The sequence below is a fragment of the Hyperoodon ampullatus genome (genome assembly GCF_949752795.1).
Source record: "Hyperoodon ampullatus genome assembly, chromosome: 6".
Taxonomy (NCBI): domain Eukaryota; kingdom Metazoa; phylum Chordata; class Mammalia; order Artiodactyla; family Ziphiidae; genus Hyperoodon; species Hyperoodon ampullatus.
This window is the reverse complement of record NC_136919.1, coordinates 35,118,222-35,132,640: the sequence shown is the minus strand read 5'-3', so window position 1 is coordinate 35,132,640 and position 14,419 is coordinate 35,118,222. Positions and strand designations below refer to the sequence as shown.

Here is a 14,419-nt window from a genome sequence, read left to right as displayed (position 1 = left end):
AGCATCACCCTAGATTGGACAGACTAAGTAAGGTCTACTTTTGGCTACACTCGCAACTGGCTAGAGCCCATAGCATTTTGCCACGTGAGATATAAAAGCAAAGATCCACAGCGAGGGAGGCAAGTGAGAAATCAGTGACGTGGTGATGTGTGACTACTTGATAGGAACACACGACAAAATGAAACCCCCGATGCCCATGGATTCAATTCCAGTCAAGTGAATTAAGGCTACTAGATCACTGGCTGCTAGGAAGAGTCCATTCCAATCGAGCAGTAAGGAACCGATTCCCTCTTGAAGACACAAGGAAAGGTTTAGAGGAAAAGCAAGTTCTTGGAAAGAGTGAAGCACACACATGCATGTTGTCTCTGAGCTGAGGAAACTGGAGGAAAAAAAACGAAAGGGAAAAAAATAAGAGGGATCAAAGCAATCCAACTGCAAGGCAAGGCAGGTGTTTGCTTCCAGTTCACAGTATCGTAGTTAGTGGTACAGGAAGGTCTATGTAAGTGGTGGAGAGCACAAAGGCTGCCCAGAAGAAAAGGGAAGAAAGAAGTGGTCACATGACAACACAGCATTGACAGCGCTTTTTCTTTTGGGTACCTGGGGCTGGCTCCGTGGCCAGGCTTTCTTCCTTCCCTTCGGGGGATGAGGGCTCTGTGGTGTCTGAGACGGGTCTCCCGGACACCAGCTCAGCTGCGTTCCCATCAATAGTGGACACATCTGTTACCGTCTTCTCCCTCAATGACTTCTCATCGTCTTCATCAATGAGGACCAACTCAGCCTTGATGGTTTCATCATAGCCTAGCACCTTCTTCGTCTCTTCTTCATCCTCGATATTTTGGTAGCCCATGAAAATCATGGTGACTGGCTGATCCAAGTTTGCCTCCGGCCCTTCAGTGCTGGGGGCTGGAGCCTGCTGCCCTGGGTTCCCAGAAGTATGATCTTTCCTAGACTTATGGACCATTTCTAACTTGGCTTCTTTGCAGAGCATATGTTCCTTAGGGTGGCTGAGGCTCCCATCTGCAACCACAGTCCTTTCTGACACGTGCCCTCCTCTTAAGCTTGATTGTCCAGCCTTCTGAATAAGCTCTTCTACATCCTTTGAGCTTAATTTGTGCACTCCGTTTTCTACTATGGTGCCTCCTGAGTGCACCTCATACACTACTTTGGTACCATCATCAAAGACTTTGACTCCTCTCTGATGGACCCCCTCTGGGCCAATGGTGGATGTAGAGAGAATCTTGGTCTCTCCTGTTTGTTTGTCTTTCTCCACATTAATTTCCATGGCGTACACAGCTTGAATGAAAACAAGAGAAAGGAAGTGCATGTTACAACAAAAAAAGCCAGTGAATGGTTAATTGCCAAACAGACAAAAAAAAAGGTGCTGTGCCCTTTCTAGCCTAACTGCCAAGCATCTTGAGTGTTAGAGTGAGTGCAATGTGGACAGAGGTGGTTATATATGTGTTTTAACACAGCAGCTAAATGCACTGGGAAGACACATGTACAGAGTTACCATATCTCAAAGGCACTCACACTTCCCAGAAAGATGAGCTAAAATAAGGCCACGAGCGACTGCTGAGATCCAGTGTGACACATTACAGGGAGGCTGACAACATGCAAGTTTACCTTGATCGTGAGCATACCTTAGGCTTATAGATAATTTTAAAGCCCTTGGTTAAGATGTAACCTAGTTCCAAAATCTTAAATCTCTTTTAAAAATTCTTTTACAGAGTATTCTACTGTTCTTTAGACAGTTCCCTTTTCTGTAATGAAGATTACACAAAGGGTTTTGCAGGTGGCACATGGCCATCCTCTACTGTACTCTAAAAGGGGATATTTATAAAAATTGAAAGCTATGAAAGGAGTCAGATTATATGCTCTGTAAGCTTCAGTCACTTTGTTAGGTTTCTAAGAACAGAACTAGAAAAAGAACAGACTAGAGGTGGCGTCAACCCACGATACTGGGATTTGAGGACTACGCTCACAGAAAGCCTCCTTCTTCCCCCATGCACGCACCGCCAAGTCCTCGAGATTCTGCCCCACACCTCCTTCCCATCTGCCGCCTTCTTTCTGTGCCACCACTCAATCTGAGACACTACTTCTTCTTCCCTAGATATCACAAGAGCTTCCTACCTGGTCTTCCCAGGTCCAATCTTGGCCTCTCCAACTCATCTCAAATCCTGCTGCTGGTCTGAGCTTCCTAAGAACCAGCTCTTTCCTGTCCTGTAGACTTACGTGACACTCCATACTTTCAAATCTATTACCTCAGAGACTCCCTGTGAGGCACACGGCCTGGATGGGAGGGAACTGGGCCTCAGACCCGCTGAGCCAACTGTCCCCAGACACCCTTTCCCTGAATGACTCACAGATACATCAAACTCTGCAGCTGCAAAACTGAATCCATCTTCTCTCAAAACTCCCCCGTAGTCTTGGTGTGAAGTAACACCAGCTCCACTACCTAGTCTTTCAAGCGAGAAGCCTCAGAATCATACCTGATTTTTCCTTTTCTTCCCAATTACCCAGAGTCAAACAACTGCTGAGCCTAATTCTATTTCAGATCCATCCCCATGCATCTCCTCACCACTATCTCTACCACTACTGCCTTAGACCAGGCCCTCTTCGGCACAATTACCTATGTTCGATTTTTAACTGCTACTTCTGTCTTTTCATCGCCAGTGGGCCAAAGACAGCTGGGGCCCCGTTTTGCATGGCCAGAGGAGCAAAGAATGGTCTTTACATTAAAAAAAAAAAAAAAAAAAAAAAAAGTTAAAAAAAAGGAAGGAGGGAAAGAACTTAAGAAAGAGAAAAGGAAAAAAAGAATTTAAGAAAGAGAAAAGGAAAAAAAAAGATATGAAACAGAGACCATACGTGGTCCACAAAGTCTAAAATATTTATGATCTGGTCCTTTACAGAAAAAGTCAGCTGATCCCTGCTAGCCTAGGCTCCACCCTGCCCACAGAGCTACCTTACTTACAAACCCTCTGTTGGCTCCTGTGTCTGTAGAGGGTAAACACCAAACTCCTTAGCTTGGCATGTGATTACCTTTGGCATTTATCTGCAACCTTCCTTTCTTGTCTTGTCTTGTGGCCCCTCTCATTCCACATATACTCCGGCCATAACAAAGTTCTCACTATTCCCAGGACATCCCCCCATGATTCATCCCTCTGCCTGCTGTCCCTCTGCCTAGACTGCCTTTTGTCCCTCCTCCACTGGCAGACCCTAGAGTCCTATGTCACACCTCTGCTCATCATGGCCGTTGAGTCCCTACCTCTTTCTGAAGAACTACAAGTTCCCCAACTGTGTTAAAAAGATCCAAACTATCTTTCCAATCACACATTTCATTGCTTCCTTTCCCTCTAGAGCGACCAAAAAACACCATCTCACACCTAACATTTCCTGCTTTTAAGATTCCCTTCTCTTGAAAAGTCCTTCTTTTGAGTTTCTTTATATCCAAATATGACTCAAACATCGATGCCCTTGTCAACAGCGCCCTCTTCCATGAGCTTTCTTTGATTGTCCCATCTCTAAGTCACCCCTCTCTTCTCAAGGTTCTCTGAACACTTCTTCTAAACCTCTCTGAAGGCACTAAACACTTTCCACGCAGTAATATAATTATCTGTGAGAATGTTTTATTAGCTCCATAGATTCTTAGGATCCGTGAAGGCTAGTTTTTTGCCTGACATCTTTCTATGATTCCCCCTCCCTCCCAACACCTACCTTAGAACCTTTTGTAGAAAAGGTACCTGCTATACATACCTGTGAAACAGTTGCTACTAACTGAAAAGTCTAATTTGTTGTTTTAATCTAGTCACAGATACTTTATATAATATGACACCAATGAAAAGGTACACAGTGATTAATGTTTGTACTGGTTAAAAAAAATGGCAACAGTATTATTCTATCTGCTTGTGTAATAAGATACAATCTGATCACGGTTAACACTTAACTAAAAAGATTTGAAGCAAAATCCAATGCTCGATTTTTCATTGTGTCTGTTTTGAAAGTTTCACTTGCTCAGCACAAAGATGTTGAGCTTCCTTAAGTGTCACAATGGGAGGCCAACCAATATTTGTCATAGAGGTACATGAGATCACACAATGACGGTGATATCAAGAGAAATATCTGTTTCTGTTATTTCCTGATTTTCCACAAAATGTGTTATCAAATAAATAGAATAGGTATTTAAAATTTTGCATGGGCTCCAAAAGCCTGTTCTTTAAATACTACATTTATATTAAAAAGCACCATTTTGGGTTAAAATCTTATGTCCTATCACTACTAACACACTCATGGGACATATTTATAAATAAGAAAGGTAATAATGATTGTCAGTTATAGATACAACACCGCAAACATCCAATAATGTATGAACCAAATGATACATTGAACTGCAATCAATACAGAGTATGGAATAAAATATTTCTATTTTTATGTCCATACCTGAAATTATGAACATAGGAATTATGAACATAGGAATCTTTAGGGATGTCCCTCTCTCTCTCTGTCCACCAATGAGAATGCTGTCATTTTTGGTCCAATTTTCCCTTTTCTGCCATGATAATCCCCAACCTCATCTGGTCCTTACCTGTTCCTATAATCAGAGACTGGACTGAAAGGAAGGATGACGAAAAGGTCTTTGCTAGAACGGTTAAGTAGATCCATACAATAAAGAGTTGAGAAAGAAGGAGTTGAATGGAAGAGACGGTGAAAGCTGTGTGGGAGAAGGATAGGGAAGGAACATTCTGTGGCCGCGGATGATGCTTTGGAGAATTATATGTGGAGGGAAGTAAAGGGAACATAAGTGCTTCTGGGTGGAGATATGAATTGGATCCCTTTTACTATCCTTCAGGAAATATAGGTAAAGGACAGAGTTTCTTTTTAGTGGGTTTTCTTTTTTTTGTCTGTGATTTTAAGCTGTATTTTGTTAAGTGTGACATGGCTCTGGAACTGAACCACAAGTGACATGGATTCATCAGGGTTACAGATTAATAGTTATATTTATATGTTATACACTGTTCTTTCAATATTTCTAGAATAGGAGAGCAGAACACTTTAAGACATTTTTATAATAAAAGAAACCTAGATATGTTATGCCATAAAAGACAACATTTGTATGTATTTTTTTTCCCCAGATAAGATGTTGGGCTTCAAAGGAACCACAGATTTTTAGCAGGTTTCTTCAGGTTTGGTCTCACATACCTTGTCTGCCTCCACTCTCTTCTCTAGTAAGGGGGAGCCAGGCAAACACTTCGAGAAGCTCTGGTTTACACAAAGGCAATATTTTTGTTTGTTTGTTTGTTTCCAGATTTATTGAGATATTGTTGACAGATAACATATGTAAGTTTAAGATGTACAATGTGATGATTCAATATACATATATACTGCAAAATGATTACCAAAATAAGGTTAACCCCTTCACCCCCTCACATAATTGCCATTTTTAGGGCTGATAACTTTAAACTTCTACTCTCTTAAGACAATACTTAGACTTTATGGATACATATAGGAGAATGTTATTAGACATTCAGAAAACCACACAGGAAGTGTGAACATTTATCTTAAATGTGTTGTTTATGAATAAGTATTTCTATTTTGCTCCAGTTCTCAGCCAATAATATCCCAAATGTGAACGAGGTTGGATATGAACCAGTAGGAAAATAAGACTTACATTTTAAATTCAACATTTTGTTTACGAGGCATGCACACAATTTTTAAAACTCTTCTGCTTTTTACGCCTGCCAAGTAGTAAACCAAAGACCTAGTATACCAAGTATACCAAGTATACCAAAGACCTCTCCTCTCCCTTACATCATGCCCTCATCTCTAACCACAAAGAACACTCTCAAATCTGCCCTTTTCTTTCCTCAAGGCTCCCCATGCCACAGGTACACAGTGATGAGGATTGTAAGGGCTTGTTATCTAAGCTCATCTTATTGAAAAAAAATGAGGGTGGTACTGCTCAGGGGAGGAAACTTTCTGGGGAGCCCTTGAAGGAGATTTTGAAAGAGCCCCATGAACAAAAAGAAAAGTATTTGAGGAAGGACCAGGAGACAGAGGAAAAGGAAAGAAGACAGTTCAATGGACATTGCAATGATGGGATGACTGAAATTTGGAAGTACGTCTTCATAAAATGATATATTTAATTATTGCACCTGACACAAGTAAGGAGAGGGGGGCACCAACTGGCATGATTCCATTTCAGGATCGAGACAAGAGCACACAAGACAGGACTCTGCGCTCCGTAAGGACAGAACCATTCAATCACTGTTAAATTTGTCAACCCAGGCTGCTCCCAGCTCACTTCCTTTGACTCACTGTGACCAGTGGGCAGAATAAGGCTGAGGGTCCACGTGTAAAATATAAAAAGACACACCCCACTGTCATCAGTCAGTAAGATGGGAGGTGTCAGGGGAGGGAGAAAGACAGTAAGTCTGAATTCCTATTCAAGTCACATCCCAATTTGGGGCCTCATTTTTCCCATTTGTACAATGAAGGGTATCCAGCTTTTTTTTTTTTTTTTCAATTGAAGTATAGTTGATTTACAATGTTGTGTTTCGGGTGAGCAGCAAAGTGATTCAGTTATACAAATATATATATATACATATATACACATATATGTGTGTGTGTGTGTGTGTGTGTGTGTGTGTGTGTGTATGGTATCCAGCTTTGATATTCCATGGTGCCATGAACAGCCTGTGTGGCTTGTGAGTCAATGATGTGTCAAGTACTAGATGAGGGTGATAGACAGCCAGACCAGGACCACCACCCAGCAGTGAGATCACCCCAATATAATGATCGTCAAGTAGCTGGCATTATACATGGAATGTGGAAGAGAAACAATACATATGCTTGGCTTATTGAATGAACATAGATATGTACAGTCTTACCCCTTTGAGTATATGATTATACATATACACTTACGTTCACTCCTTCTCTTGAGGTTGGAGATATAAAATTGGCATTGTGATGTCAATAACAATGAAAATGAGGACATTCATTCAGAGTGGATCCTCCCTCTCATCCCAGAGGGCAATCTCTAACTTCAAAAACCAGTAATCAAAACATTTCTTCGAATCAACTGTTTTCCCAAGACACTGTGGTTTCAACAAAAATAAGTCAGCAAGGGCATGATGCTGAAGGACAACAAAGGCCAAAGCCAATTCTCATATTGATTTTGCTTCAGTCTTTTTGGTCAAGAAGGACAGTTTTCAGCCTGAAAAGTGCCAGAAAGAAATTGCTAAGAGGTCACTGAAACCCAGATGAGTAGAGAAGATTGGAAAATGATAAAGCACCCAGGGATACAAATGTTGTCAGTGCTTTCGGCCCTGGGCCCCAGTTCCCATATCAATGAATTTGTCTCAAGGATTTTATATACCAGGAAAGGTGCTGGAGGAAGTGACTCAAAGTTCTGATTTTCAAAAATGAGAAGGAAGGAATTCCAAAAACTACATAGAAACAGCTTGACATCATGGCTGGCTGAATTCTAGAGTTAATTTTCAAAGAGCAGAAGCTAGGCACATTAATCTCATTTTCTTTTTTCTTCAAGGTCTCTAGGCAGATTAGGCAAATGCCAGAGATACAGCATATCTGGATCATCAGAAAGTCCCTATATCCTTAAGTTGTCAAGACAGAAACACGTGCCTTGAATATCAGGACAATTGCCAGAACTTGTCACTGGTTGAAGGGCCATGCCCCATAGGTGCCGAGTGAGGATTCCCAAGGGCCAGGAGATCCCTAACGGTGAGCTGCAGGCCTCTGACTTTGGTTCCAACTGTTCAACGTCATTATCAGGGAAATGATGATAAATAATGCAAGTGTGCTTTTCAGATCTGAGACGATAATAAACTGAGAGGAAAAGTTAGTGTCCTCGGAGCCACAATCGCAAGCTGTAAAAACCTGGACAACAAAGAAGACAGTTTTCTCCTTTCAAAACTGTTAAACCCTTTATTCAAATGAAATCTGATGCAGAAATACAATATGGAAACACAAGTGCCGGGGAGCTGCTGTGCTTGAAATGGGAGAGAACACCAGGGACCTGACTGCCAAGTCCCCTCACCTCAACCCCTCCCCACCTTCCGGAGGCTCCTCAGTGACCCCAGGCCCCCCGACACTCCCGAGGGACACTTTAACAAGAAGAAATTTAATAGTCATATGAAATCTCCTAAGGCCGACAGGTGCATAGCTCATCCTTACTTTTGCCTCTCGAGATTAGAAATAAAGGATTTTGTGGGTTCTTCTGCACGTGATAAGGTGAAGCGGTATGTGTGCAGTTGTGGGGAACAGACTGCTCATTGCCACTGAAATGATTCTGGAGTGATGAGTGCACTGGACAAAGGAAAGGAGGCCCAGTAGTGGCACATGTCACATACCTCTGAGGCTTTACCTTAGAGCCTGAAGCTGGAAGGCTATGATGGCAACCAAGTGAGTCACATGGTCTGTGGCATCAAGCCCCGCTCTGTGGGGTGACAGGCTCAGCCCAGAGTGCGTGCGCTCGGCAGCTCTGAGCCTCGTACTTCAGAGACAAAGCGGGGAGCGTTCAGAGGGGAGGGACAGGCATGGCAGAGGGTGTCAAAGCAACCTCATCATCTCAGGACCAGCTGAAGAGACTGGGGCTGTGGGTATTAAGGGGATGGAAAGTGAGGACCTGGGAAAGACAGGACGTGACCGCCATTTTCAACTACTTACAGGGAAATCAGAACTTAGGTTTGTTCTGAGGGGCTCCAGAGGGCAGGATAAAGACCAATGGGTAGAAGATGAAAGCAGCAGACTAATGAGAGTTCCATCAGAGGAAGAACTTCCCAATTGTCAGAACCAATTATAGACAGAATGGGCCACCTGGAGGGAGACCCAGTCTCATGGTGGGTGACTGTGGTTTTTGAGGGCCTCTTTGCAGGGCTTCTATCCCCCGGATTCCATGTTTGAATGAGGGATTGGAATAGATGCTTCCTGAATCTGCAAAGCGATGATTCTAAATAAATTCCCATTTATACAGAATCTAAAACCTCCCAAACTCCAAACAATCAGATATTTGTCATAGTACTGAGTAATGACCGGTGACATTTATTGAAATGGCCCTAAGATTGCACAAATTTCCAAAAGGACATTCCTAAAGCAAGATGGATTATATCCAGGAGAAAGAATTCCATTAATGGTGAGTGCCATTACTTTGCATGCCATTCATGCTCTGAGTAGTCACTGTTAGCCATAAATGACAATTAATCTGCATGTTCTACTTCAAAAACAGCCTGGACAAAGCAGTTAACCACATCAAAGACAATTCCTTTCAAGACTCTGCGCCTGTGTATTTCCACAGGAGATACACTTATGCAAATTAGTTCTTAACTAACAAACAAAAGTACATGTAAGCTTATTTTTTAGAAGATTTTGAGCACATAATACTTCTTAAAAAATGCCTTCGCTATTTGGATCTTTATTTTTACAGTATCTTTGAAGACGAAGGATGCTAGCTTGTAATAGTATGTGTATTCTTATGCTCACAGCACTACAATCTCAGCAACAGAACACTCTTGAACTTTACATTGCTTGTCTACCAATCCTTTTCATATCTCTTAAAAATCAGTCCCCACACACTGCTCCTACCCACCCCCCCATGAGCCGATCCATTAGTTGGGTCATATTGCATGTCCTGTGAGGTGCAGAAACATGTGGAAAGGGGCTGCAAAGCTGTTTACGCACCGCTATTGCGAACTACCAACGCTAATAACAAGCAGGGAGGTATGTGACTTTTGAAGAGTTATTATCCCCACTTGATCTCAGAAGTGCATTTTGGAGCATTTAAAAGAATCCACAGCTGAAGTCACTGCCAATGGTTCCTTTGTAGCATGACTGTAGGCTGCAAGTTCTGGCTTATCCTTTAACTATCGGGGGATCTGTTGGCCTGGCTTGGGTTTGACCAGACACAATTTACAGTCCTCCCCACCCCACCTCTAGAACCCCGTGAGTCTGTATGTAAAAGTAACATGATGATAGGATATTTACAGAGACACTCGGTAGATACTGAAATTTAGCCAGTGCGCATGACAATTATGTCAATACTTGCTTGCCCTTTTATACTAAAATAAGGAGGGACTATTTGCTTCATAAAATATTCAGGTTGGCCTGTATAAAGGACTTCCTCTGACTTAACGGTCCATGATTATTTTGTCTTATAAAAGGTGTCCTTAGGTGACTTATTTTAAACATAAATTTACCTAGATTATGTAAAGCATAATCTGATGTTCAGACGCAAGTTCACCTACACTGTCACGAACTGTACAACCTTGGCAGTTCATTTTTCCATTCAACCCCGGCCCTCAGTGCAATTCTGTGAAGAGCAAAAAGATCGGTATAGAGATTTATTGTTCATGGCTGTCCAGTTCTGATTTCTGAGGCATGTTCGCACTGAACAGAGGAAAGCAGAGCTCTCTATATGCTTTACACTCACAAGTGTATTATTTTCTAAAATCCACAATTGTGAGAAACATTAGCAAGAAACATGTATTCTTTAAATTGCTCCTTTTATTTCCCAAATATACCACAGTAGTTAAGAAATAACTCCAGAAATGGGAAGACTTGAGAATACATATGTTCACAATATACAAAACAGCTCAATTCCCAAAGGATTCCAGCAACATACTCATACGCTTTGAAAATACGTTCCCTCCAGCTTCCTGGCATAGCTCATTTGATCTTGTATTATTCCAATATGGAAAATAAAATTCCCTGGAGGCAGAGTGCAAATGAACTTTAAGAATGAGGACGGCTATAAAGACCACAAACACAAGACAGACTCTTCTGAAGTGGGAAGAAAAATGCTTTCTGATTTTCTCAATACTCCCTCCCCTTCGGTCCTCAGACACCCAGCAGGGCCCAGTGCCTGCCCTGTGTGGCCACTGTAAATTCTACATCTGAAGCTGTGCTGAGGACAGGGTCCCCCCTATGTAAGGATATCTATCTGGGCATCCCTCATTATTAAAGCTCAGAGAAACGCAAGCCCCATGGTCAGTCCTGGCATCAAAACCAAATAGCTCCCCAGGACTTACCAGCTGCTCTGCTGGTTCTGTCCTGCCCAGGTGACGGTTGTGCTGTTCGTGAACAGAGGATTGGCAGGTCGGGGAGCTGGGAGGAAATGTAATTTACTGCATCTGGTAGCAGAGAACAGGGAATACAATTAGGCACAGTGTTGGGAGGCCCAATGGGTTCGCTGCCGAGACAGCAGCTTGCCTGCCCTACATAATGGACCACAGAGGCGGCCACTGCAAGAGAGGATCAGGGTAAACAAAGACCAGCATTTGCCCGGTGACTGGTATTCAGTAGAGTAGCTGAGGTAGGAGAGATCCTGGCCAGAGAGCTCAAGCCCCAGGACAGCTCTATGTATTAAAAGATTCATCAGAAAGCTCTAGATTCTAAGAGTACAATGAGTTTGGGGCGGGGGCGGGGGGAAGAGAGAGAGAGAGAGAGAGAGAGAGAGAGAGAGAGAGAGAGAGAGAGAGAGAGAGACTAGTGAGAGCCATTATAAATTTGGTGGAATTGGCCAAATGTGGGACCTCAAACTAGAAACGTGCCTTAAGCAGAACTGGAAAATAGATTTGGGGCTCTTTCCTTAAACTGGAATATAGCTTTATGTGCCTGATTCATGCAGAAGACTAATTTTGTAGGCATTTAAAAAAAATTCCAGGGCTTCCCTGGTGGCTCAGTGGTTGAGAGTCCACCTGCCGATGAAGGGTTCGTGCCCTGGTCCGGGAAGATCCCACATGCCGCGGAGTGGCTGGGCCCGAGAGCCATGGCCGCTGAGCCTGCACGTCCGGAGCCTGTACTCCGCAACGGGAGAGGCCACAGCAGTGAGAGGCCCGCGTACCGCAAAAAAAAAAAAATTCCAGAATTTATCCCACAATTTCAGTACTTCTGGCTGGTGTTTCAGCTAGAAAATCCTGAGATTCCAAATAACAGCACCCAGTGAACTCACCATGAGCTCAGTTGCAAGAAATGAGGCCGTGCAACAGAGGGAGACCAGCTCTGCTTGGGAAAATACCTTGAAAGCCCCATTTAGGGAGATGGAGGGCACAGAAGTCAACAGGCGTGCCAAAGTATTAGAGGAGAGGAGGAAACCACTGATGTGAAACAAAGAGAAGAATCTGTGTATCCCCCAGAGAGAAGTGGGAAAGCGAAGGAACATTCTAGAAAGCTGGGCTCTAGGTGATGTGATTCCTTCCTTGTGTCACGGCCACATCCCAAAATCCTGGAATGTCAATCACTCGTCAATGATCACATTTACCTGCTTACTGCATACTTCCACTGAATGGCCCATAGTCACCTCACGCTCAACATGTCCAAAATGGAACTCTCATCTCCGCTCATCTGCTGCTTCTCCTGTACAACGTACCTCAGCTCACTGACACCATAATTCACCCAGGACCCCGGGTGGTGTCCTTAACTCCCCTTCCCAGTGGCCAGTTTGTCCCTAGCCTCTACCCACTTCCCACATCTGTCCCGTCCTGTGTATCCCCATCGATACCGCCTTAGTTCTGGCAGGTTTCTTTTTTCTCTTTTAAATTTCATGCAGGAGAGGACTGCGAACAGACACCAGATTAGGATTAGTTCAGTTATATGCCGACTAGACCACTGCTGACTCACGTGTGTCTGAATAACCCAGAATATACTGACATTGGACCATCATGTTCTTAGGGCAAAGAACATGCTCTGTGGGAATGGATGGGGGTGGAGTTTCTCTAAGAGAATGGCTTTGTCTATATCAACTCTTTGGGGAGACGGAACAGGAAGTCAGGAGTCAGCAGGCAGGCAGGCCCTGGGTTGGAGTGAGGCTCTGGTTACTGCCTCTCCCTGGGGCCTCATGTGTGCTGGAGTTGGGCCCTGAGTCGGACAGACATGGTTGAAAGTCCTTCACTGCAAGGAAGGAAGATGGGCCTTTGAGATGATGGTGGGCTGGGAGATGGCCATGAAGCAGCCTGTAGGGACCCTCTGAAAGGGGCCTGGATTGGAGCCAGAGCCTCTGAGTGTGGCCACATGTCCAAAGTTGCCCATTATTCTCCATGTTGAGCTGCCCTGCTAGTATTCCTCAAGTTAGGTTGCAGCCTCATGCTCTCACTCTGGGGAGCTGTGGGAAGGGTCTGGGCCCCAAGGTAGCACAAGGCAGGACCAGAGATAGCAGCAGCTGGGGGTTAAGTGGGGCTTGAGGGGGTAGAGGGAGATTACTAACAGTGGCCCATGGGAAGCAGCAATATGGGGTTAGAGAGACAGTTTAGGGGACAAGAGATGACCAGAGCAGAAGTACAGAACTTCTGAGCTTCCCTGAGGATTTCCAGAAATCCAGGGAATGGCAATCACAGTAAATCTGACTTCCTGCATTCAAATGAGATGGAGACTCAAGCCATTAGGACCAGGTAAGACTCTGTGGACTGGTCACACGTGCCTGGTACATTCTATGCTACATATAGAATTTCCAGGACATCTCTGCACACTGAAAGTTTTAGCAGCTAGAAATAAAAGCCACTCACAGGTGGGGAACTCTGCATGTGATTCCTATTGCTTACATTTCAGGTTCCCCCAGAGGCTGCTCCCTGCCAGATGTGAGTGGGTGATGGAGTTACCTTTGCCCAGTGGTCACTGGTTACAGGCTTGAGGACAGCAGCTCTTGTGGGGCTGGGGAGCCATGGCTTCTGCTAAGAGATAAGGGGGTGGCGAGGAGTGGGGCATGAGGAAAAGGACAGGGCAGCCCCTCAATATATCATTAAGTAGTAAACCCTAAGGTTCTGCAGTAGGGAGGGTGTCTGATAGACCAACACAAGGAATAAGAAACAGGGCCTCCGAAGCTTCCACAGGGAGATTTCTTCATGTGGCCTCAGTCAGTAAACTGCCCTCTTCCTGCCAAAGTCAGGGTGGTCTATCATGCTTCTTCCCACCATCCGAGAAGGCAGAGAACAGTCACTTACACAGCAGAGATGTAACATGAGTGCTTCTCATTAGTTCTGGCACTGCTAAAATCTTTATGAAGAACATAAATAGCTAAGGCTAGAGAAACAAAATTGATGAAAACTCTCCTGAAATCGTGACTTCTGGGCAACTGAAGACACACTGAGCTGTCCCAACAATTGGTATGAAGGTGTTTTTTTTGTTTTTTGAGTTTTTTTTTTTAACCACACCCTGTGGCATGCGGGATCTTAGTTCCCCAACCAGGGACCGAATCCGTGCCCCCTGCAAAGGAACTGGACTGCCAGGGAAGTCCCTGGTATGAGAGTTTTGATGTGGGAAAGGTCCCAGGCCACCTCAGACTGGGATGGGATGGAAATCTACAAAGATCAGTCTCAAACAGCAAGGATGAGATGGGCCCAGGACAGATATTTTCTTTTGCCAGTTCTGGCCAAGGGTTTCACACCAGCTCCTCGGTGGGTAAAGAACAGAGGTA

General features: G+C 44.0%; 1 protein-coding gene across 4 annotated transcripts in view; it reads right to left on the bottom strand.

Annotated features, from left to right (window-relative positions):
• The window catches only part of PALM2AKAP2 (PALM2 and AKAP2 fusion), a gene marked incomplete at both ends in the record, with an annotated part of 349,406 nt that overhangs the window by 200,791 nt on the left and 134,196 nt on the right, over nucleotides 1-14,419 (bottom strand). For 2 of the 4 annotated variants that reach the window (XM_079707064.1, XM_079707065.1), the window contains one exon: nucleotides 11,040-11,141. In XM_079707064.1, the coding sequence (XP_079563190.1) occupies nucleotides 11,040-11,141 (102 nt within the window). Of the gene's footprint in view, nucleotides 1-553; nucleotides 1,294-11,039; nucleotides 11,142-14,419 lie in introns of those variants that run through there. The other 2 variants (XM_079707066.1, XM_079707067.1) reach the window with 2 other exon arrangements.